At 39.4% G+C, this 22,542-nt stretch overlaps 1 protein-coding gene across 2 annotated transcripts in view; it reads left to right on the forward strand.

Annotated features, from left to right (window-relative positions):
* Positions 1 to 22,542, forward strand: part of SLC25A13 (solute carrier family 25 member 13) — a 131,778-nt gene that overhangs the window by 52,014 nt on the left and 57,222 nt on the right. For both annotated transcript variants that reach the window (XM_073333879.2, XM_073333880.2), the window contains one exon: positions 18,426 to 18,565. In XM_073333879.2, the coding sequence (XP_073189980.1) occupies positions 18,426 to 18,565 (140 nt within the window). The remainder of the gene's footprint in view (positions 1 to 18,425; positions 18,566 to 22,542) is intronic.

The raw sequence follows: 22,542 nt of genomic DNA on the forward strand, positions 1-22,542 counted from the left end.
CCCCTCCCTTGCACCCCATACCCAGCCCTGATCCCCCTCCTGCCCTCCAAACCCCTTGGTCCCAGCCCGGAGCACCCTCCTGCACTCCAGACCCCTCATCTCTGGCCCCACACCAGAGTCTGCATCCTCAGCCGGAGCCCTCACACCCCCCTGTCCCCCAACCCCCTGTCCCATCCTGGAGTGCCCTCCCGCACCCTGAGCTCCTCATTTCTGGTCCCACCCCAGAGCCAGTAACCCCAGCCGGAACCCTCCCACACCCCAACCCCCAATTTCATGAGCATTCATGGCCCACCATACAATTTCCATATTCATGATGTGGCCCTCAGTCCAAAAAGTGTGCCCACCCCTGCTCTATGCTTAACTTTGTCTTGTGGCAGTTCTTAAAGGGACTCTGTCAAGGTTGGAAGGCTCTCAAATTAACATTTGGAAGAGGAGCGGAAAAGTTGCAAATATTTATTTGCAACTTCTACATAATGCTTTGGCAAAAAGAAAAGGAGTACTTGTGGCACTTTCGAGACTAACAAATTTATTTGAGCATAAGCTTTCGTGGGCGACAGCCCACTGAATGCATCCGATGAAGTGAGCTGTAGCTCAGGAAATCTTATGCTCAAATAAATTTGTTAGTCTCTAAGGTGCCACAAGTACTCCTTTTCTTTTTGCGAATACAGACTAACATAGCTGCTACTCTGAAACCTGTCATAGTGCTTTGGGATGTTCTCTTCCAAAACAAATGGTGAGATGTGGGAGGGTGAAGTGAATGTTGCATGCACAGTAGTGCATACACTGGATATAAGACCTTCAGGTAAGGAAATAAATTTAATTTCTGGTTTCCATTGTAAAGATGTAAGGAGAAAGTGAGCGTTTTTTCTTTTAAATTATGAAAATGTTGATCTTTAAAAGTTATTTATTTCACTACTATATTATAACTTTGCAACTCAGTGGTTGGATCTTGCACCGTTAAAGTTAATTATGAGTGTTTTACATCGATTGATTTGAATGGGATCAAGATTAAGCCCTTGAGTCGGCACTGGAGATTTTGAACTGGGTATTTGTATAGTGTTCAATTGTAGGGTTAAGCATTGGGAAGCAGAAGAAATTGATGTCTGCAGGATTGCTGATAAATGTAGTATCTCAATAACTGGTTATAAATCGTAGCTAGTTTGCTGCTGGGAAATTACAGTTAATCTGGACTGCTGAAAAGTAATCTTACCATATCTAGATGAGTTATTGTTTGGCTATCTAATAGGGAAACTGTGACTATTCTAGTTTATATTCAGTATAATTTAGGGTTTTCCAATGGGTAATTGTGTTTTCTGCTAAATAGAATACCCCGTGCATGTCACCCAACTCTGGCTTTTTCACAGATACATTGATCTTGATAATGTTTGTGCAGAAATCTATAATGTACTTGCTTTTCAGTTGCTTGTTTAGTCTAAATGTTATATGCTTGGATATTGGTACACTGTTATGGGACTGTTCTGGGTGCTGTAGTGATGCAAAGTATTAAAAAAAATCCCCAAAACTTAATGTACCATTGGAAAAATTTAAAGTTTTTTTTAGCCATCGGATAACGTTTCTTTCCTTCTTAGTTTAGGCATATAATTGAAAACTGTGTAACTGTCCACAGAATTTCTTTTTTACACTTCAAGTTTTAAGTATATAAAAGGACCTTCATGTTTAGCTTTTATTATGTTTGATAAATTCCCAGGAAATGTTAATGTTTAATACAAAAATTTTAAAAATGGGTGAAAGTTCAAGACAAAAAATTAACTGGACAATTTTCTAGGTAAATATGGAAGTTAATATTGGGATATGGGAGGAAAGAAAAAGAGAAAAGAAAAAGTATTGAAGGTAATAACAGTTTAATGCTGTGGTTTTTTAATGAACTATACGTTAATGGTACATACACTCACACACTGAGGCATGTACACATGTGTATCTTCCATTACATTGTCTTACTTTAACAGACACCCTCACACTTACACTAACTTATAACTAAAATAAACATCTATCTAATGTAATATATTGGATTTCTTAACATAATCTGTATTTTTGTGAACTTGAGTGATCCAAAATTTGGGTGAAAATCAGTAAAAATCTGAATAGCTTTTATAAAACCTTGAAATTTTTCAGTAAAAATCAGTAAAAACTGAAAACAAAGGGCCTTTACGTTCATAACAAAATTGTAACTTAAATAAGTCTCTCTAACAAAGGTAACCAAGTATAATTCGTTTTAAAGAAGAGTTTTCTTGCCTGCAGTATGGTACGAAAAGGTATTATTTTTAATGTGTCATTTCTAGAGGCTGCAGTTGTGGAATGGGAAGTAACATGCTTTGGCTCTTGGCTGGTTGAGACTGTATCAGGCCATTGCATACTTTGTAGATTTATCTGCTGCTGATGTGTCAAAGCTTCAACAGTTGGCAAGGAGTTAAAACTCTCAGCAGGAAGGTGGAAGGAAGTTTAGCTGGCTTTTAAATTTGAGGCAAAGAGCAACCCATTGCTTCTTACTGTTGAGTGTTGACAGGCACATAAAAGCTGATAATGTAAGTCCAGGGGTTTAAGAGACTTAGCAGTGTTGCCTTTTTGTTGTATTACAGTATTTTAATGCCTCATTAAAGAGTCAGAGTTCTTTGAAATTCTATACTATCTAGCTTTTTTTTTTTTTTTTTTTTTTTTTTTTTAAGTTTAGAAGCTTGGGTAAAAATGTCAAAATTTAAAAATTAAGTCCATTTGATGACCTCCATGTTGGATTCTGAATGGGTGAATGAAAGGGCCTTGTGTGTTATAATAACAAAACTTAGAACTTGTATTGTCCTTTTCAGACATGTTCATTTCTGTGCAACTTTTTCCTCTCTTCTTCCATATGTTAATTTGAGTGCCTTGTAACATCTGTGAGAGGCCGGTAACCGTTATAAACATTTTACACTTGGGGAAACAGATAAAAAGATGGTATGTGATTTGTCCAAGTCCACGCATCCAGTCACTGGCATAGCTGGGTGTGCTGGAAATGGCCCAACTTGATTATCATACACATTGTAAGGAGAGTGATCACTTTAGATAAGCTGTTACCAGCAGGAGAGTGGGGTGGGAGGAGGTATTGTTTCATGGTCTCTGTGTATATAATGTCTTCTGCAGTTTCCACAGTATGCATCCGATGAAGTGAGCTGTAGCTCACGAAACCTTATGCTCAAATAAATTGGTTAGTCTCTAAGGTGCCACAAGTACTCCTTTTCTTTTTGCGAATACAGACTAACATGGCTGTTACTCTGAAACCAGTTTAGAACAGTTCTCAACCTGGGGGCTGCTTGTGACATAATACACAGAGAGCTGCATATGCGGCTCACAGTGGTAAATAGGTTGAGAACCACTGGTTTAGAAGTTTAGCTGTTTTCCTAAATCTAGGCTTTAATGACTAGACTAAATCTTCTGTCTCCTCTCTATAGTGCAGGAATGCTCTTTGCTAGTTTCAGTATAGGCTTCTGAAAGTTTTATGCTTCAAAAAAGCCATAGAAGAGGACCGAAAAACGTTTTTCTATGAAGCAAGATTTTATTGCAACTGTATCTTAAGCCATGTAATAGAATTTATTTTTAATCGTAATTTCATATACAACATGACGACATCTTAATGAAATCAATATTCTCTGCAATTGAGAGACTGTATCTGCCTTCATGCGATGATAAAGCCAAAGCATGTTATGTTAAAATGTACTAAACACTGTAAAAATTAAATGACATTGATTTTTTTGAGCATATTCAAATGAATCATATAAACCAATGATGCCCAACCTTATTACACAGGAGGACCACATAAACCTAATCACAACCTGGTGTGGGCCAAACAGATTCTGTAAATTTTAATAAGATTTAAAGTCACCTGTATTTATTTATCTTTTAAGTTCAGCTTGTTTCGTATGTATTTAGATAGGGTGCTTCTATGTATTGTCTATTGACACACTTGTGTAAGCTACAATGATGTAAATATGATGACAAAATGCTAATGAATCAGCCGTTAGTATGTTGTGTTGAAGCAGGCCACAAATGTTATGAAATCTTCTGGTGGGCCATAGATTGGGCACCTCTGATATAAACAAATGCCAAGAGGATGGGGGAGAGGGTGTGTGTGCGGGGGGGCTAATAGAGTATTCCAGTGAGGTTAAATTATCTTGTGTATATGAAGCTTTTTAATACATCTGGGGAAAAAATATTAAGCACCTTGGGAAAAATCCTTACCTGATTTGAAATCATTGAGAGTTTTACCGTTGCTTCAGTGTGACCAGGGTTTTGCCTGTTGCTTGCTGTTTGTCAAACAAAATTTGATAAATTGGCTGGTTTACTTGTAAATGCTCAAAAGATGAATTCCTCGCTCAGAGGAGTTGTACTGAAATTTTGGGGAGACCGCATGCACAGTGTTCTTTACCCACGATGCATAGAGTCGATCCGTGCTTTAAGACCAACAATTAAAACCAGTAATGCTAGAAAACAAGGGCGCAAAGAGTGTACATTTCTGCGGGCTTAGTTGAATGCTATTAACTAAATAAAATGATAGAGCAATATGCAGAAAAATTATGATAGTGTAAATATAAAAGTTGTTTGTTTTTTATAATACTATAGTTTCCCTTCAGATAAAGTATTTGTATTTTATACAAGTAGGCTAACTATAATAAAGTTTCAGAGTGGTAGCCGTGTTAGTTTGTATCATCAGAAAGAACGAGGAGTACTTGTGGCACCTTAAATAAATTTGTTAGTCTCTAAGGTGCCACAAGTACTCCTCGTTATAATAAAGTTATTATGCCTAATGTCAGAGCTTTCGAATAGTCAGCTACACTCTGAGAGCTTAAATTTGATATAGGTATTACTAGTGCATTTATGTCTAAAATAGAAATAAACAGGTGACAGAATTAAAGTTTGATAAATAGAACTGCTTGGAAAATTTTCCGGTTTTTCCATCAGAAAATGCTGTGTTGTTGAAATCAAGCCTTTTTACAAGAATGCATGAATTTCAGAAAAAAAACACATTTGGTTTCAACATTTTCAGAAATGAATGTGTCAGTTTTTGTCTTGAGACAACTTTTTGTTTTGAAATTTGTTTAATTTTACATTATAAAAAATTAAAGTAAAAATTGAAGCATTTCAGTTGATCCAAAACAATATTAAATTCTTGATTTTATTCTGATTTTGTTTCAAAACCACGGAATTTCCTGTGGAGCAGAAATTCTAGTTCCTGTACAGCTCTACTGATAAACAGTTTATGGTTTCAGTGATCATGGATACAGTAAAATTCTTTTGTAGTGTAAAAAAAAAAAAAATCCTATATGTTTCAATTTGATGCAGATTCCAAATGGATATTAAGATGTTTTGTGGAAAAATTGAGTTGATTGTAAGATAGTTGCACAGTATCAGTTTAAAAATAAAACCCCTTTCCTCTCAGAACTAGAGGCGGGGGGTGGGGGCGGGGTGGGGGCAGAGGGAGGACCCTGAAATTGTTAGATGGGTGTAATTGCAGAACTGAATAACTCATTCCAAGCCTTTGTCTGAAGGTGCAATCAGTATATAGTCTATTTATTGTGGGACACATCTTCTGTTATTAATTATGGCAGTTCACGTATCCAAGGAACATGTTAATTATTGATACAAGTTACCAAACAGCACTTCTGCTCATTTATCTGCCTGCCTTTATAAGCTTGTGTACACATAAGCATTCTAATTGTACACAACTCTTCACATATATTTAACTATTTCTGCAACTCTTGTGTAACAGATTCGGAGTACCCTTTGCATGGTATTGTTTTGATACTTTGTCATTACACTAAGAATCATTATAGAACACCTAAATGACCAATGCTTTAACAGCAGAGTACTGTAGTTAGTGTTTGTATGATCAAGATTTCATTATTTTTACAATATGTGCCATAATATGCTTATTTTTTATGAATGGAAGCTGTTCTTGCAGGGACTGTACTTTTACCTGTTTGTATATCATCTTGTACAATGGTGCTCCAGTTTTGATCGGGGCCTCTAGAATAATCAAAATAAAGAACTGACTCTTTATGGTTTGTTCACTTACTCACTAACTTGAATATTCAGTAATACGTGATGGATCTCCAAGTTATTAGCTCAAATTGGTGAGGAATTACTGTCTTTGACTGCTGTGTTTGCTTACGCCTATATAATGTAACGTTGTTTCAACTTTTGTCTAGATATTATGGGCCATATAGCATTGCTACAAGTGCAAAATCTTACTTTTATTCTCTAAAGGCATGTCTACACTGCACACCACCTTGGTGATATGTAGCATATGTGTAGCTACACGTTGCAGTGAAAAACAGGCTGTGTCAACACTGGCGTATAGCCGTATGCACCAGTGAACGGCTGTGGCAGAGAGGAGACAGTGGGGATAGGCTCTGGAAGTGGGGAGGTAGTGGGATGCTACGTTGCTAAAAATAGCAGTGTAGACTTGGGGAGACATTGCTTGGGTGTGTAGAGAGACCTATATGGTAAATTCTAAAAGGGTTCAGACATGCCTTTCTTTGTCTAAACAGTGCCTCAGAGACTACACTGCTACTTATACCCCTGTTAGGAGGGAGTGCAGTATTGTACTCTACATGCCACCATAAGGAGTCTGCAATGTAGACCTACCCTAATGGAGCAGTTCTGATCTCTGCAATTTTTCAGTGACCATTAGTCCTCTTATTGTTTGATATAGGATTCTGCACAATTTGTGACTGGTGTCATTAATAATGGGTATAAGTTAGACTGCTCATATATTTATCTCCAAAATGTTAAATTTTTGCTTGCGACCTTGACATTATTTTCATAGATATTTAGTTTCTAGACAATTCTGTAAATGTGGTAGGTTTTGGTTTTGGTTGTAAGTGTTCTATAACACATTTTTGATGAATGCATGCTAAGTTAAACAAAACATGTTTTAGATATAAGTTAAGGTTATCATTTTAAATATAAGAACCCTTTTCATGATTGTTTTTTATTGAGCCTTTTGGAAGTATAGCTATGCCTGATAGCACCACCAAAGTTAAAATTGTCTAGTGACTGGAGGTGTGGCATATTTTTTGTTTTTAAATAAATATAAAGAGTTCTACTTTGGAAAATAAAAAATGTCATCTTCTTACTTAATCGATTTACTCTCAGTTCACAATCATTCTGATCAGCTTGGTTTAGGGCAAGTTGGATTCTGTTTCTTCATGTGCACCAACACAGAATTGTTTAAGTTACTGATAGTTAGGCCTGTATAAACTCAATGGAAACACAAGGTTTGCACAAGTGTAATCAAGGCATAATTTGGCATCCAGAATCTTTATTATGGAGGGAGATATAAGAGAAGGAAAGAGACAGCTTGTCTGAGATTGTAGCTAGATTTCACAGGGGTGATGGCTATAAAAAGATGCTCTTTTTATTAAACCAATTAATTATTTGTATTACAGTAGCGTCTAGGAACCCCACTCAGAGGTTAGAGTCCCATTGTGCTAGAGAGGTACAGATATGTAACAAAGATATTGCCCTGTCCAGAGTGGACAGAAGACACACAAACAGGGTGAGGAAGGGTGGGAGGATGAAAATATGAACAGAATTGAGGAGAAAAGCAGAAGTCATAGCTTACATTTGTTTGTTTAATCTGGAAATCACTGAGACACAAATGTGGATCCCTGTGATAATTTTTCTAATAATTTTGTATGACTGGAATTTAACTTTAAAATAAATTGTGCAGCTGTTCTTAAACTGTATGACTCTTTAAATGATTTCTTATTCTTCTGTCTCATGGCTATTACCTCTTTTCTAAAATAAAAACCTGGTGTGCTGTTCCTGTAACATTAGAATTGGGCTTTCAGTTTTTGTTCTCCAAAGTCTGTGTAGTGCTGCTGTCCTGGATTAATAGCAGTCAAGTCAAAAGTCCTGGTTATAGAACACCTAACAAAAAAGAAAACCAAACAGATGCTGCAGAGTCATGGCTTCCTTTAATACAAGACTCTAGGATCATGTACCATTTTGCTCCTTTGCTGAGACTGCCGGCAAGAATGCTAGAAAGACAAGGTGGGTGAAGGAATATCTTTAATTGGACCAACTTCTCTTGGTGCGAGAGATGAGCTTTCAAGCTTGCACAGACCTGAAGGCAAACTCTGCGTAAGGACTTGTCTACCCTGCCACTTACAGCGCTGACCCGGTCTTTGCTCAGGGGTGTGAAAAAACATCCCCCTGCGCGATGAAAGTTTCAGCGCTGTAAAGTGGCAGTGTAGATAGTGCTCCAGCGCTGGGAGCTGCGCTCCAAACACTGGGAGCTCTTCCCCTCGCAGAGGTGGTTTTATTACAGCGCTGGGAGAGCTCTCTTCCAGCGCTGAAGCCGCAACTACCCAGCCATGTTAAAGCGCTGCCGCAGCTGTGTAGACGTACCCGAAGATTGAAAGCGTGTCTCTCAACAACAGAAGATACTCCAATAAAAGATATTACCTCACTCACCTTCTCTCTGATATCCAACATGGTTACAACAGCACTGCAGACAGCAAGAATGCTGGTACTACGGTAACTGCTGACATGATACACACACCTCTCTGCCTAGAATTGGGTTAAGCCTACCAATTCATTTTACATAGGCTACCTAGCAGCCATCCAAAGCAATGACTTTTGCTTTCCATCAGTGTAATCCAAAGGTTAATGTATTATCTAGAGGTGAAAGGCTTCACAACCCATTACCAAGTCATTCACCTTTTGATTTACTTACAACTGTTACAATTTTTTAAATGATCAGGTTGCAAACAATGGAAAATCAATTCCCACTTATGAACAATAAGTGTTAAACAATTGAATGCAGATGCACACCAACATCAGATTGGCATGTCTGTGTTTTGGGGTATCTTGTCAAAGATCAGTAAAACCACACAGAAGCCTTTCCAGTTCAGTGGGTCAAAAATCCACTTTTTATGAAAGGCTAAATGTGGATTTGTGCGATTGACTATAATGGCTCCAATTTTGAAAGCTTAGAGGTAACAGAGCACTTCCAGTTGGTGGGATAATTTGAGAATACTACATGCTCAAATGGTTAAAATATTGTGCTTTCTGCTGCTACTTCACGCTACTTAAAAAGAAAGTGTGGGGAAGGTGGCATGAAGCCAATTTGAGAGTAAATCACAACCATACAAGATCATTCTTTGGTTAACTGTGAGCTGAAAGTTAGCCATCCTTTATACTTATACTATGGGGCAATTTGGGGAACAACCAGAACTTCCCCAACCTGTACACATTTGTATGGTAGCAACGGCAGCGTATGTTTTAGCCTTAATTTGGTTCCATCGTTTTTAAAGTTGTACTGGGTTGCATATTGGAAGTTGAATGCTGTAACAGACTCTTGGAGCAGTGAAATTTTTTGCTATTATGAATTTTAATATGCAGTTTCAGATAGCAAAATATATTTACACACACTGTGTGTATCTTCTTACTTTTTAAATTGGAAAATCTGCTGTTACCTAGCAGTTAATGACTATTTTTTCCCAACAGTTGGAATGCAGGACCAGATTTGATAAGCTGATAAAAGAAAACAAAACTGAGAACATGTTGGAAGTGCTCAAAGTGAAAATTGCAGTTTAGGTAGGTTTTGGGGTAGATAGTTAGACATTTTAATTGAACTAAAATAGCTTTATACTAATACCGCACTGTTGTGGGAGTATGTTTTGTGGTACATTTGAAATCAGAGTATTTAAGTGGGGAGGGGACTGTATGTTAATGTATGTGGGGAGGGGACTGTATGCTTTTACAAGAAAGTGATTTTTGTAACATCCATCTAAACAAAACAGCTGTTAAAGAAATAGAGCTCACAAATCTACATCAGAGAGAAAATATAACAACATGGACTGCTTCAGAATAATGTCTCTAAGCTAGAAGTATGCATTTTGTCACTTTAGTTGGTGTTTTGTATTAACTAGCTGCTAGTAAATGATTCTGTGAATTCTGAAACAAGTTTGTGTTCCTGGACCACCACCACAAAATTGGTTTGCACCAATCAAGGGAAGCTGTTGACTCAGCCTGGACTCTCAGGGTATGCCTTCACTGCAGAGTTAATCCAGGCTGTTCTGTGGGTTTTAGCCCAGCCCTATCTACTTTCCTTACACAAAATTGAATCCAGGCTGGCTTGCTTGCTTGCTTGCCTGGGGCTATAAGTTAGAGCCCAGCTTTTGCTTTAAGATTTTTTTCCTTGTTGCATATAATCACGAGTAATAGAGATGTTATTATCAACAGAAATACTACAGACCAGATAATGTCTTTTTTTAACTCCTATGGAAATCCAGAAACTGAATCTGACTTTAAGGGTTAAGCTATATATAAATGGCAGTGGTTTAACTTTAAACTTCTGCAAACGCCTGTGTAGATGCGATTAGTTCAAACTTTGCTTATATCTCTTTAGTTTGCAGTTGGAAATCAGGGCTGGTCTACAGGCAGACTTGCCCCAAAATAACTAAATTAGTTTAAATTACCACCTTCTGTTGTTTCAGTTCAAGTCGGTGTGGCAGATACTCTTGTTTTGGAGTAATTGTCCTATTTTGATCAGACTTCAGCAAAACAGAATCGGGTGCTCGTATTCCAGAATAAGCTCCCAAATGTAGACTTGCACCAAAATGACAAAAGGGATGAATTAATACCAATTCAGTTACTTTGGTGCAAGATTGTGTGTAGGTCAGCCCTATTTTAACGGTGCAAGCTTAAACTAACATAAGTCAGGTTTAAAGAGAGATTGTGCTCGATCACAGGGAAACCTCTTTAGTTAAACTGGTACAGCTTTGTGTATAGAGTGAAGATAATAGTTCAAGTAAGTTCAGTTATCTATTTTGTGGACCAAAATCTCCTTCCAGTCACATTTGGCAGCCCCCTCCCCCCATTGTCTTCAGTTGTATGCCCTCAGTTACTACTGTGCAAGCTGCAGTTTTCACAGGCTCAACAGAGGAAAACATAATTTGAAGACAATGGGGGTTGGATATGTGTAACTGAAAATAGATTTTTGGCCTGCAATATCTTATTGGTGATGTGTAAGAAGGAAAGAAGTTAGCTTGAGTTCTGGATCCCAAATTGTGGGATAGATTGTGATCCATCTTGCAGACTGACTCAAGAAAGTAACGGGATATAAGGCACTGCCTAGCACTGGTGCACTGTACTGCTGCTTCCAGCCTTAGTGGGGGAAGGTATGTTCCGGTTGTGGGGAGCCCGATGAGCTTGCGGGATTATTTGAAGGCCAGAAGAGTTGAATTTGGGAAAGAGTTTCGTTCAGGATGAGGTCCCCATCATCAGAAGCAAGCTCCCCACAGACCAGGATCCACCAACTCAAACTGGCGCCAGACCCTGCCGTGACAATAGATGCAAAACCTTCAGACCTATCTCCAGTGCTACGATAATCAATATCCCCCACAAGGCACATTTCAAGATCCATGAGTCCTATACATGCCTATCGCAACATGTGGTGGTACCTCATCCAGTGCACTGAATGCCACAAGAGCAACTATATGAGTGAAACCAGACAGTCTCTATGCTCTCGAATGAACTCGCACAGAAAACTGATATACCTCTACCCCAATATAATGCGGTCCTCGGGAGACAAAAAATCTCACTGCATTATAGGTGAGACTGTATTATATCAAACTTGCTTTGTCCCCCCCGTTCCTTGTTCTCTGACCGCCCCCTCCAGAGACCCCCTTCCCAAATGACCCTCAGGACCCCACCCCCTACCCAACCCTCCTGCTCCCTATCCCCTGACTGCTTCGACCCCATCCACACCCCTCACTCCCTGACAGGCACTTACTGGCAGTGGCGGAAAACGGAGCAACGTGGCCCCAGCTGCTGTGCTCTGCTTCCCGCCTCCGGTGAGTGTGGGGAGGTTGGGGAAAGGACGCCCCCCATACTCACCAGTGGCGGGAAATGGAGTGACAAGGCCCCAGACCGCTCCGCTTTCCTTGCCCCGGCCCCAGCTGTGTCGCGGGCTGGGGGGAGGGAGTTGGGGAAAGGTCCCTCACTCGCCTGCAGCAGGAAGCAGAGCGCCATGGCTGGGAGCTGGCGGAGTGGAGCAGGCTGGGGCTGGGCTACTCCGCTTCCACTGCTGCTGGTGAGTGTGGGGGGATCCTTTCCCCCAAGCCCCCTCCCCTGAGCGACATGGCTGGGGCCGGGGTGAGGGAAGCGGAGCGGGCTGTTCCCGGCCCCCAGCTAATCCCCCAGGCCACTCTGGGACTGTGGGGCCCCCAAAAGTGCACACCTCCCACCCCAGTCGGGGAGGCAGGAGCTTCTGCTGGAATTTTCAATTTTTTTTTTGTAAAAAAAATATGTATATAAAATCCAGATTTAAGGTGAAATTTGATTTGTCAAAGTCTTTTTAAAAGTTGAGAAAAATGTGTTAAAAGACTTTTCTAAAGTTACCAAGAGGGCATAAATGTGCTCTTTTAATTCACCTTTATTTGTATTTTGTCTGCTTTGTATCATCTGCTTTGGTTTAGTTTGTAGAATGCTGCCCTAAAGTTTGAAGTAAAATTAAATTTTAAAAGTGACCACCTTCTGTTGTAATGCTGGATTTAGAAGACAAGGGAACAGTTCAGTTTGAACTGAGGAACAGCTTGCAGTGAATTGTAGTAAATGTTCTGGTACCTTTTGACAGTTAAATCACAGGCCAAACCATTGTAAATTTGTTCATGGAGTATGAATGGTTTTAGTCTCTGAATCAGACAGTAAGACTACAAATGACGCGAATCAGTGAAGTTGTTCTATATGAGTGAGTGATGAGTGTAGTGAGGGGGAAAAGGAAAAATTTAACATCCAGTCCACTGAACATTTATAGGAGTTTGTGAACCATGAATAGTGATGAGAAGGAAGTATATGGTATGTGTAAAAAGTTTTGGGCAAAGGGGGGGATACCATGTCTCATACCATCAAGTAGTCAATAAAAGCGCAGTAGGCAATCTTCCAGTCAGCTAACTGCACCATATAATCCAACATGCACACTGTCAGAAAAGCACCCGGTGTTAGTTTCAAAAACACACTGACGTAAGTTTACATCATTTTTTTGAAATGCTCTTAAGTATTGAAGCTCTCTGCCTATTATACTAAACAGCTAAACAAATATTGAAGTTTGTTTGGGGCAGCACCTCAAATCTACTAAGCTGTAGTAAGAAATCATTTACCTCTTCTCCTTCAGCTATTTTGGCTGTTCGGAGGAATATTTGTATTTATCTGAATTCCTGGGGCGGTACAGGTATATACATATGTAGACCTGTGAATGCAAGTAAGTAATAGGACAAAAATATTAGGGTAAATATATCTTAATTTTGATATTGCTTTCTTCCCAATACTTTTGAAAAAGCGTTTCAGTTTCTTTGCTGTAGGTTACCTAGGCATTTGTAATTTGCCCAGCACCTTAATGTTAAGGTGCAATACAAATCATTAGGAAGCATACTTTCAGACTTGAAATAACCATTCTTTCTTACCCTTCTTTTTGTCATTTTCTTGAGTTGAGGTTGTTCTGTTTGCCACAAAGGAGTCTGAGGATGCATCTTCATTGGGGAAAAAAAGGAGTATTCTTTTAGTTAGCTAACCGATGAGGTATTTTCCTAATGAAGGCAAGGCAGTTATCTGCAAACATTTGTGTAAGCTATTAAAGTAAACCCTAGGCAGCCCATAGTCTTTACCACAACCTGCTAATAGGTGTGAAAGTTACAAACTGGCTTGTCATCACGAGATCTTACCTCATATTAGTTACTTCATGTATGCTGTCGCAGCATGTAGGAACACACCTTTTTCATAGTGAAGACATGACCTGAGAGTTTGACTGGATACGTTCTTTGTAAACAGACATTCAGGGCTCTCATGACATGCAAACAATGGCTAGTCTCATCCTGGAGGGAGGAGAGGTGGGTAAGAAAATAGGATATTACCAAGTTTTTTCCTAATTGCTACAGAAGGGAGACTGACTTGGGAGTAAACCACAGGACTGGTTTGAGAACATCCATATCCTTTTGGAAGATCAGAAGTGGTTCTTAACAGGAGGAGGCAGCTGGTTCGTCAGCTTGCCTGATTGAAGAGATTGGGGCTGTTTTGAAAACAAGTAGTCTAGGTTCAAAATAAAGCAACAAAAACTCTCTAAAATCTCCAGAGAGGGGCTGCAGGGGCAACTTGCTGTTTCAGTGGGAAATGGCCCTAATACAGTGCACTTGGAAAAGGGATGAGACCTGCTTGTGAAACCATCCAATTTCCCTCTGATTGCCTCGAGAGTGGAATTTTGTGCTTGGAGGTGCTAGCTGACAACCCAAAATACAAGGCTGCTGTGGGGTGCGGCGGGGGTGGGGAGGGGCTCTGAGAAAGAGGTGAACAGTGTTGTGTAGGGTGAGACCTTTGTCCCAAATTTATTGAGAAAAATTTTCTTTGCTCTATTTTTTAGTCTTTGAAAGTGGCCTCTGGATGTTTAGTTCTCAGTGACTGCTGGGATAACGCCAGGTTAACTTGGGTCAGATGATGGGAAAACAGGGTGGACAAAATTGGATTTTCTTTATTTAAAAAAAAAAATTAGATCTTTAAAAAAAATTAAATTCAATACAGGCTTTTTTTATAACCCTATTTAAAATTAAATTTGAAATTGACAACCTATGTTAAGACCTAAACATACTATAATCTTTGTAAATCATTTCAATTAAATAAAAATAAGTTAATCAGTACATTTTTTGTTACCACGTTTTAAAGAAAATCAAACTGCTGAACTTGTCATTGGCTAAGCACCTGGAACTTAGGGTGACTAGATGGCAAGTGTGAAAAATCGGGACGGGGGTTGGGGATGAATAGGTGTTTAAGACACAGCCCGAAATATTGGGACTGTCCCTAAAAATTGGGACATCTGGTCCACCCTAGCTGGAACCAGAGTTCGTTGAAGTGCTAAAACAGTTTTAGACTGTAGTAGCCTCTTCTGCAGCTTCTTCTGTTTTAATTTCAGTTTATGCAGATAGTTCAGTTCACTGACTAGTTCATTCAAGGTTAAGAACCAATTGGAAGCTGAAAAATCAGGAAAGCTTCTTTTTCTCTTCCAGTCTATGAATTAAAAACTAGGTGTGAGAAAATAAGATCTGCTAACTACAGATACTACTACTGTTGTTTACTAAATCTTTTGGTTTTAAATGTAAAAACATGTTTTGATAAAGTTTATCATGAGGTTTTTTACTTATGTATCCAACACCTTTAAGGAAGTTTTATTTTTAAAGTCTGTTTTATGGTATTTTTAATAGAATTTAAGTTTCCGTCCAAATGGAGCTTCACACAAATTACAAGTAAAATATTATCATCTAGTAAATAAGACAAGCATAGTTCACCATTTTCTAACATAATAAAATGTGTAAAAGTTTAGCATGAATAAATGTAAATTAAGCTATATAATTGTTTAAATAAATGCTATCAATACAGCATGTCCTCGTGGTAACAAAAAGAAGCACCAAATTTAGTGTAAAGACTATATTTAGTTGTAATTCAAATGTTTTAATAGTTATCTGCCAATGAGAACTAACCTTTCATTAGGAAAATCGCTAAAAATGCAAAACACCATTAAAATTGATGGTTTAAATTAAGGTTTCCTGCTTGTTGATTTAAATCATGATTAAAAATGGTGATTTTAAATTGCTTTGATTTAAATCAGTCCATCCTGTGTGGAATTTTTTAGTTCTCCTTCCACCACCCAGAATTCCAGATCTTCACAAATTAGGTCTGATAAAAGATGAAACTAATAATCCCATTGAGGGAAGAAGTAATAGTCTACAGTGGAGTCTGTCTCGAACAGAACCAGTTTTAGTACCACTGTCAATCGTCCCAGATGATGGAGGACTTCAAGGCTCAGATTTTTAAAGGTAATAAGGTGCCTATTGTGATTTTCAAAAGCCTATAGATGCCTTAAACTCATTGAGTGCAGTGGGTTTTAGGTGTGTATGTGCTTTTGAAAATCCCAGTACACACCTAAATGCCTTTAAAAATGTGACTCTGGATGTTAGAGTATCTGAAGAGCTGTTCCCTTGGAAAATTATCTTTGCTGTGTAGCCTTGATTCAGGCAAATCTTCTCTGCTGTGGCGAAGGCTCCCAGGTAGATTTGGACAGGGTTTTTTGTTTTTTGTTTTTGTTTGTTTTTTTAAATAGTAAATGCATTTTAAATATTTATTGGAGCAAGGACATGAATTTGGGTCTCCCACTGCTCAGGTGAGTTCCTTGATCACCTGGCCTGCAGAGTCATTCTCTCTCTCCCATCTCTCTGCCCAAATGACTGTTTGTTTATACACAGTGGAACAGCTTGGGCAGGAGACACTGAGTATCCCATAGCCGAGTGATTAGGGCATTCTCCTCCAGTGTGGTAGACCCAAGTTCAAGTCCCTACTCTACACCAGGCGGAGGGGGGAAATTGGACCTGGGTCTCCTACATGACAGGTGAGTGCCGTAACCACTGGACTATAGCTTATAAGGAGTTGCCACCACTGCCTCCAAATCTACTGCTATCATCTTTTCCTCTAGCCATTTTGTGACTCCATCCTTTTAAAAATACCTGGAAACAATGTTTTGGATTGGCTGAAACATTTTATTTGACCTGAAATGGACTTTTTTTCAGAATTTTCAAATGTCAGATTTGGCACGACCTGAACCAATATTTGTTTTCAGTTTTTTTGAATCTGCCAGCAAACTGAGAAATCAGCTCTGCTCCCAGGTGGGAGAGACATTGAGACTAGTCAGAGAGGAGAGCTCTTTTCCATGCTAATCACAAATCGCAGATGGGAGAGACACTAATCACTTGTGTATTGCCTGTCAAATGGCTGACAGCCCCCTCACCAAGATAGTTCTCCATGTAGGGTATCACCTGGACTTTGCAGTGTAATGAATGAAAAGTGCTATGTAAGAGAGAGAGAGATAATTATTATTATGATTATTTTTTTATGGATTGCTGCTTCTGCCACAACTAAGGTCTTTGTTAATGTCCCCAGAGTCAGGTAAGATCAAGGGGAAGGAGGGAGCACTGGGAATGGACCTTTTTGAGTGCAGATTGAAGGTAATTTTGATAGGAATCTAGAATTGTTATGAGAAAATATGTGGTTTTTAGATCAGTTGGCATGAGGAATTCATTGGGCTTGAGTGTGTCTAAGCGGTCTCTGTGTTAGGGAACAAAGTAGAAAGCCACTTCAGACCAAGAGGTCTTTCCATAATAATTTAAAAAAAAAATCATTCACATTAGTTTTCTTATCTTTCGCCAACTCCTCAGTGGCTCCCTTCTCCTTTTTCCCCTTCTTCCTCCTGGAAAAGGACTCAATACCAGACACCGTAAGTTATCTGCTGGACATAAAGGCCATTCACTTGGTTCATGTGGAGGACTGAGGTAGAGGATTCTGTTTCCTCTACTTTAGTATCAAAGATCATGGGTAATCTGTCACGTTCTAGACCTCAAGCAATGACAAATTCTTCTAGGACTATAAATTCAAGATGGAATCTTTTGATCCTTTAGAGTCACAGTCAAGTCCAAGGAGTTTGTCACATCATTACATCTAAAAGATTTGTAACTTTTCATACCTATTCTTATGCTCATTAGCTAGAAGATGTATATAATTAGATTCAAGCAATCCGCTGCCCGTATGTTGTAATATTCCAATTGGTATTCATCATTCCTATGCCCCTAAATCAATTAAGGATACCTTACATTGTCTAAAAAATTCCTTCAACTGTGTAGGATTTCTAATAAACTGATTTTCATAGTGGTAAGGAATGCACCTGATAGTCTGAGTTTGCAGGATCAGGTCCTAAGCAAGTACTTAGTGGTCAGATTAAATTTTTTTTTAATAGGAAACCAGAGATTTCAAAAGTTAAGGTTTGTTTTTATACATACATTTTCTGGTGTATAGGATTAGCAGACTACTAAAATGGATCTTGAAATATTGGTATTTTTGTAGCTACGTTTCTTTGAACATAGACAACTTTGAATAATACTGCTTTTATGAAGTGTGAAGTGTAGACTGATCCAAAAATTCATTGTTCTTAACAGCTTTAAAATACTAAATTGAAAACAGGTTAAGTTTTGTCATCTTGTACATAGAATTTCAGTAATCTTAATTTTTCCTTGACAGAGACCACTTCGAAACAATGAAGTGTCTACTTGGTTCTCTTTTAAACAGATTTGGTCAGTATGTAACTTTATAATTAAAAAAGATTCTTTGGGATCTTGTTTTGTGAGGAGTTGTACTTGAAAACAGTTTTCTTTGTGAGAATGGGTAGTTTTTTCTAGTCTTATGATTTAGTTAATAAAATCCAAGCTTGTTAATATATTTTATAGGGTAATCTCCTATGTGAATAATGTTTTCCTATTAGTCAGAAAAAATCAGTACTACTTTTCTGTGTGTGACTCCTTATTTTTTTAAGCAGATCTTTTTTTCTCTTTTTCTAGAGGATGTTAAACAAGTTTTTGGCCAGACCACAATTCATCAACACATTCCATTTAACTGGAATTCAGAGTTTGTGCAGCTGCATTTTGGAAAAGATGGAAAAAGACGCCTAACGTATGCAGAGTTTACTCAGTTCTTACTGGTGGGTATAATGCAATAAAGTTTGTCATGAGTTTCACAGTTCAGGGCAACTGCATCTGTATTCCTTCTCTGTAGTCCCTTGAGGGCACGCACTCTAGGCTCCTGGCTCCTCAGCCGTCACCTCTCTTGGTAGAGTCACGCATTTCTCCCACTTCTGATGGGGATTTTTCAGGCTGCATAATACTCTGCTTACACAGTGATACTGCCAGCATGCCAGATTGCCTAAACAGGTCAGTGTCTGCGTTTTGCTTTCTCTTCAAAGGCTTATATTATAACAAAGTCATTTCTAGCAATTATAAGATACCACCCAGCCCTTTATAGGCAAGCATATTTATTTTTAAAGTGAAAGTATTCCAGAAAAAACATATTTAAAAAAAGAAAGTTACTACACACGATAAACACTTACCAGAGGTCATCCATCAGTCTTATGGCTGTCCAGTAGGCAAAAGTCCTGGATTGATGTCCCACAGTTGGACAGAATGTCCTGCTGGTTTGATGGATCAGAGAGAAGGCCTTGAGTCAGTTTAAATTCAAGCTATTTATCCAAAAGCCCTTTCTTTGTCTGTTAGTCTCTGAAGAATCCAGTTTGAACTAGTAGATGCGAGCATCAAGGTGGTGGTATTTCTCTGGAGATGTTATAACCTTAGTGAATTTTCCCTAATCAGTACCTCACTGTTAGTTCCTTGGTCACCCTGCCCACAGAACTGCATACATTCTCTGGCCCACAATGATACATAAACTTAATACAGTGAGATCTCCCAAAGATATTGGAGGTAATCGCCATGTCTGTCACAATGAATAGTAAGAAATGTGCAAGAATCACAAATAGTAAATTTAGTGAACACCATATTGGCAACATAGCCAACAATGCTGTATTTAGGCTCTTCTTACTGTCGGAAGGCTGGATTTTAGAACTTTATGCATTGGCAATATAATCTGCTTGTGGTGAAATGGTTGAATCTAGGTAGTTGTTACTTTTTTGGCACTTGAATGTGGCATGAGTATTTTTTTAATGGATCTGGCCCACTGTTTCAAGCTAATCTTTGAGACATGAGGGGGGAATACCCAGACATCAAGACATTTAAAAATTGTAGGATATCTTTCACTAGGAGAATCCAATATGTTAAATAATAATAGATGCTTGTACCAAATATTGTGCATTTTGAACTCGCTTGCCAAAACTGATATTAAGGAATGCTTCATTTGATTATCAAAATTCTGTGTTTACCAAATTTGTGTGATTTTAGTGGTAAAATACAGTAATGGTATTCCTTCTGCTGCAGACTTCTTACACACACTGTTAGTTTGATACCATTTAATAACCAAATAGTGCAACAGATAGAAAATTCTATTTATTTTTGCCTGTGCTGTGTAGAGAATAAATAAAAGATACCTCCTCTGGAGGGAATCCTTTCATGTCTATGCTTTTGGGTATATTGCTACACATAGCAAAATATCATACAAACGAAAAATCAGTAAATGATTCTGAAAAAATGATAATGCTTGCTGTAAGTAAAATGAGATGGATGGGTGCCTTGTTTGAATCCATCTTGAACATACTGAGTGCCAGTAAAGATTTTACATAATAGTTTTAAAATAGGAACCTACTTCAAGACCACAAGGTTGTATTTTTTTATTTTTCTGTTTATGCAGGGAAGTTATTTCACAGTAGGAGGTGGTATCATTTTGATGAGCAATAATTAAGATAATGCTATTGAGACAAATGTTTCAAATTGACTTTGTGAAACAGAGCCTAATTAACTCTTTGCCTGAAGAGGATGTAGGAGATCATAAATGCAATCATATTCTCTTGGTTTTAATAATGACTGTTATTGCTAAATACCTAGGCTAGACATGTATGCTGACTTTGGTAGACTGTAAATCTTGGTTCTGTATCTGATAATCCTGCTTAGTTTAGCTGCTTATTTGGAGGTTTGAAGAAAAACTCAAATTCTAGAAGAAGGTAATTGGTAATTGGATTGGTAATTGGGTATGGAGTCTCACTTGTGGGTCATCAGTGCAAATCTACCCTGGTTCTATAGTGATCAAGTGCCTTTCAAATTGGAAAGCGTTGATAGCCTGTGTAAAAAGGCTCCCAGTTCCTAGGGAGCAGGTGTCTACATCACAAAAATTCCATAATTACTGACGTTATATGCAGTGTAGGTGTAGCAGTGTTGGTCCCAGGATATTGGCGAGACGAGGTGTGTGAGGTAATATCTTTTATTGGACAAACTTCTGAAGTTGGACCAACATAAGTGGTCCAATAAAAGATATTTTCTCACCCATCTTGTCTCTATAATAACTGACAGTCACATTGGCACTTGGTAGACGTCATGGACTGAATGGGCATGGAAAGTAACTGGTGCCTTGCTACTCTGATGAGGAGGGCAAGGGGTTCCTTCTACTGCAGGGTCCAAGCACTGCTTTGTGATGGGGCTGAAAAGCTTGCATGACCAGTCTTTATGGTGGACCTCTGTGTGGGTAGAGTAGTTATTTTGACAGCACTGGAAACAGGCACCTTTTGAAAACTCTAAAATTTACTTACATAGATATATAAAAAAGGAAAAATATTAGATTCTTCTTCGAGTGCTTGCTCATGTCGATTCCATTTTAGGTGTGTGCATGCCTACGTGCACAGTTGTCGGAGATTTCTGCCTTAGCGGAATCTGTAGGGCCAGCTGTAGCGCCCTCTGGAGTGGCACGCTTATGCGGCGGTATATCAGGTGCCGCGACCCTATGTCCTCTCAGTTCCTTCTTATCACCTGTGACAGCTGGTTGGACTGCCTTGTCTTGCATCGCAAGAGCAGTAGCGGTTTCTTCATAGACTTAGTTCTACTCGTTGTATATAGTTCATAGTAGTTAGTTCTAGTGTTTAAATTAGTAGAGATCTGGTTGGGAGTTTGCCCCAAGCGGGACATGCCCCACTCTCCTGGCTTCAAGTTGTGTTCAGCGTGCAGCAGGCCGATGCTGTGGATAAATTGGAGAGAGTTTGTGGATAAATTGGAGAGAGTCCAGCGAAGGGCAACAAAAATGATTAGGGGACTGGAACACATGAGTTATGAGGAGAGGCTGAGGGAGCTGGGATTGTTTAGCCTGCAGAAGAGAAGAATGAGGGGGGATTTGATAGCTGCTTTCAACTACCTGAAAGGGGGTTCCAAAGAGGATGGCTCTAGACTGTTCTCAATGGTAGCAGATGACAGAACGAGGAGTAATGGTCTCAAGTTGCAGTGGGGGAGGTTTAGATTGGATATTAGGAAAAACTTTTTCACTGAGAGGGTGGTGAAACACTGGAATGCGTTACCTAGGGAGGTGGTAGAATCTCCTTCCTTAGAGGTTTTTAAGGTCAGGCTTGACAAAGCCCTGGCTGGGATGATTTAACTGGGAATTGGTCCTGCTTCGAGCAGGGGGTTGGACTAGATGACCTTCTGGGGTCCCTTCCAACCCTGATATTCTATGATTCTATGATCAGTGATCCCCACGACAGTTGTCTCAAATGTCTGGGAGAAAGCTACAGAAAGGACAGGTGTCGCACCTGCAAAAATGTGTGCCCTTGAACCCAGAAGGAGCAGGATACCTGCTTGAGGGCCCTCCTGATGGAGGCCGCTCTTCGCCCCGCGTCGGAGCCTTCCATCACGGAACCGACACCGAGTACATTGGCTTTGGTGCGCAGTGCACCGCTGGTGCCGGACTTGGCCCAGCACCACTCCCTCTTGCCGGTGCCAAGAAAGCGTCAGAAGAAGCAGAGTCCCTTGGCACTGAAGGACACAGGGGCCACGGGCAAAGGACCTGTGTCAGGCCATGCGCCTGCTTCGGGGCTTCATAGGGGGTACCTCTGAAGTCAGACCCTCCCAGCCCGGCCAGGGACCCACCCTGGGCAGCGGCAGGCTCTCCCAGGCTATTGTGGGGCCTTCAGTGCCCGAAGCAGTCCTGGAGGCTAAAGAGCAAAGCAGGTGCCATGGCAAGTGACTGAAGTGCCTC

This window comes from Lepidochelys kempii, chromosome 2 (assembly GCF_965140285.1).
Source record: "Lepidochelys kempii isolate rLepKem1 chromosome 2, rLepKem1.hap1, whole genome shotgun sequence".
Taxonomy (NCBI): domain Eukaryota; kingdom Metazoa; phylum Chordata; order Testudines; family Cheloniidae; genus Lepidochelys; species Lepidochelys kempii.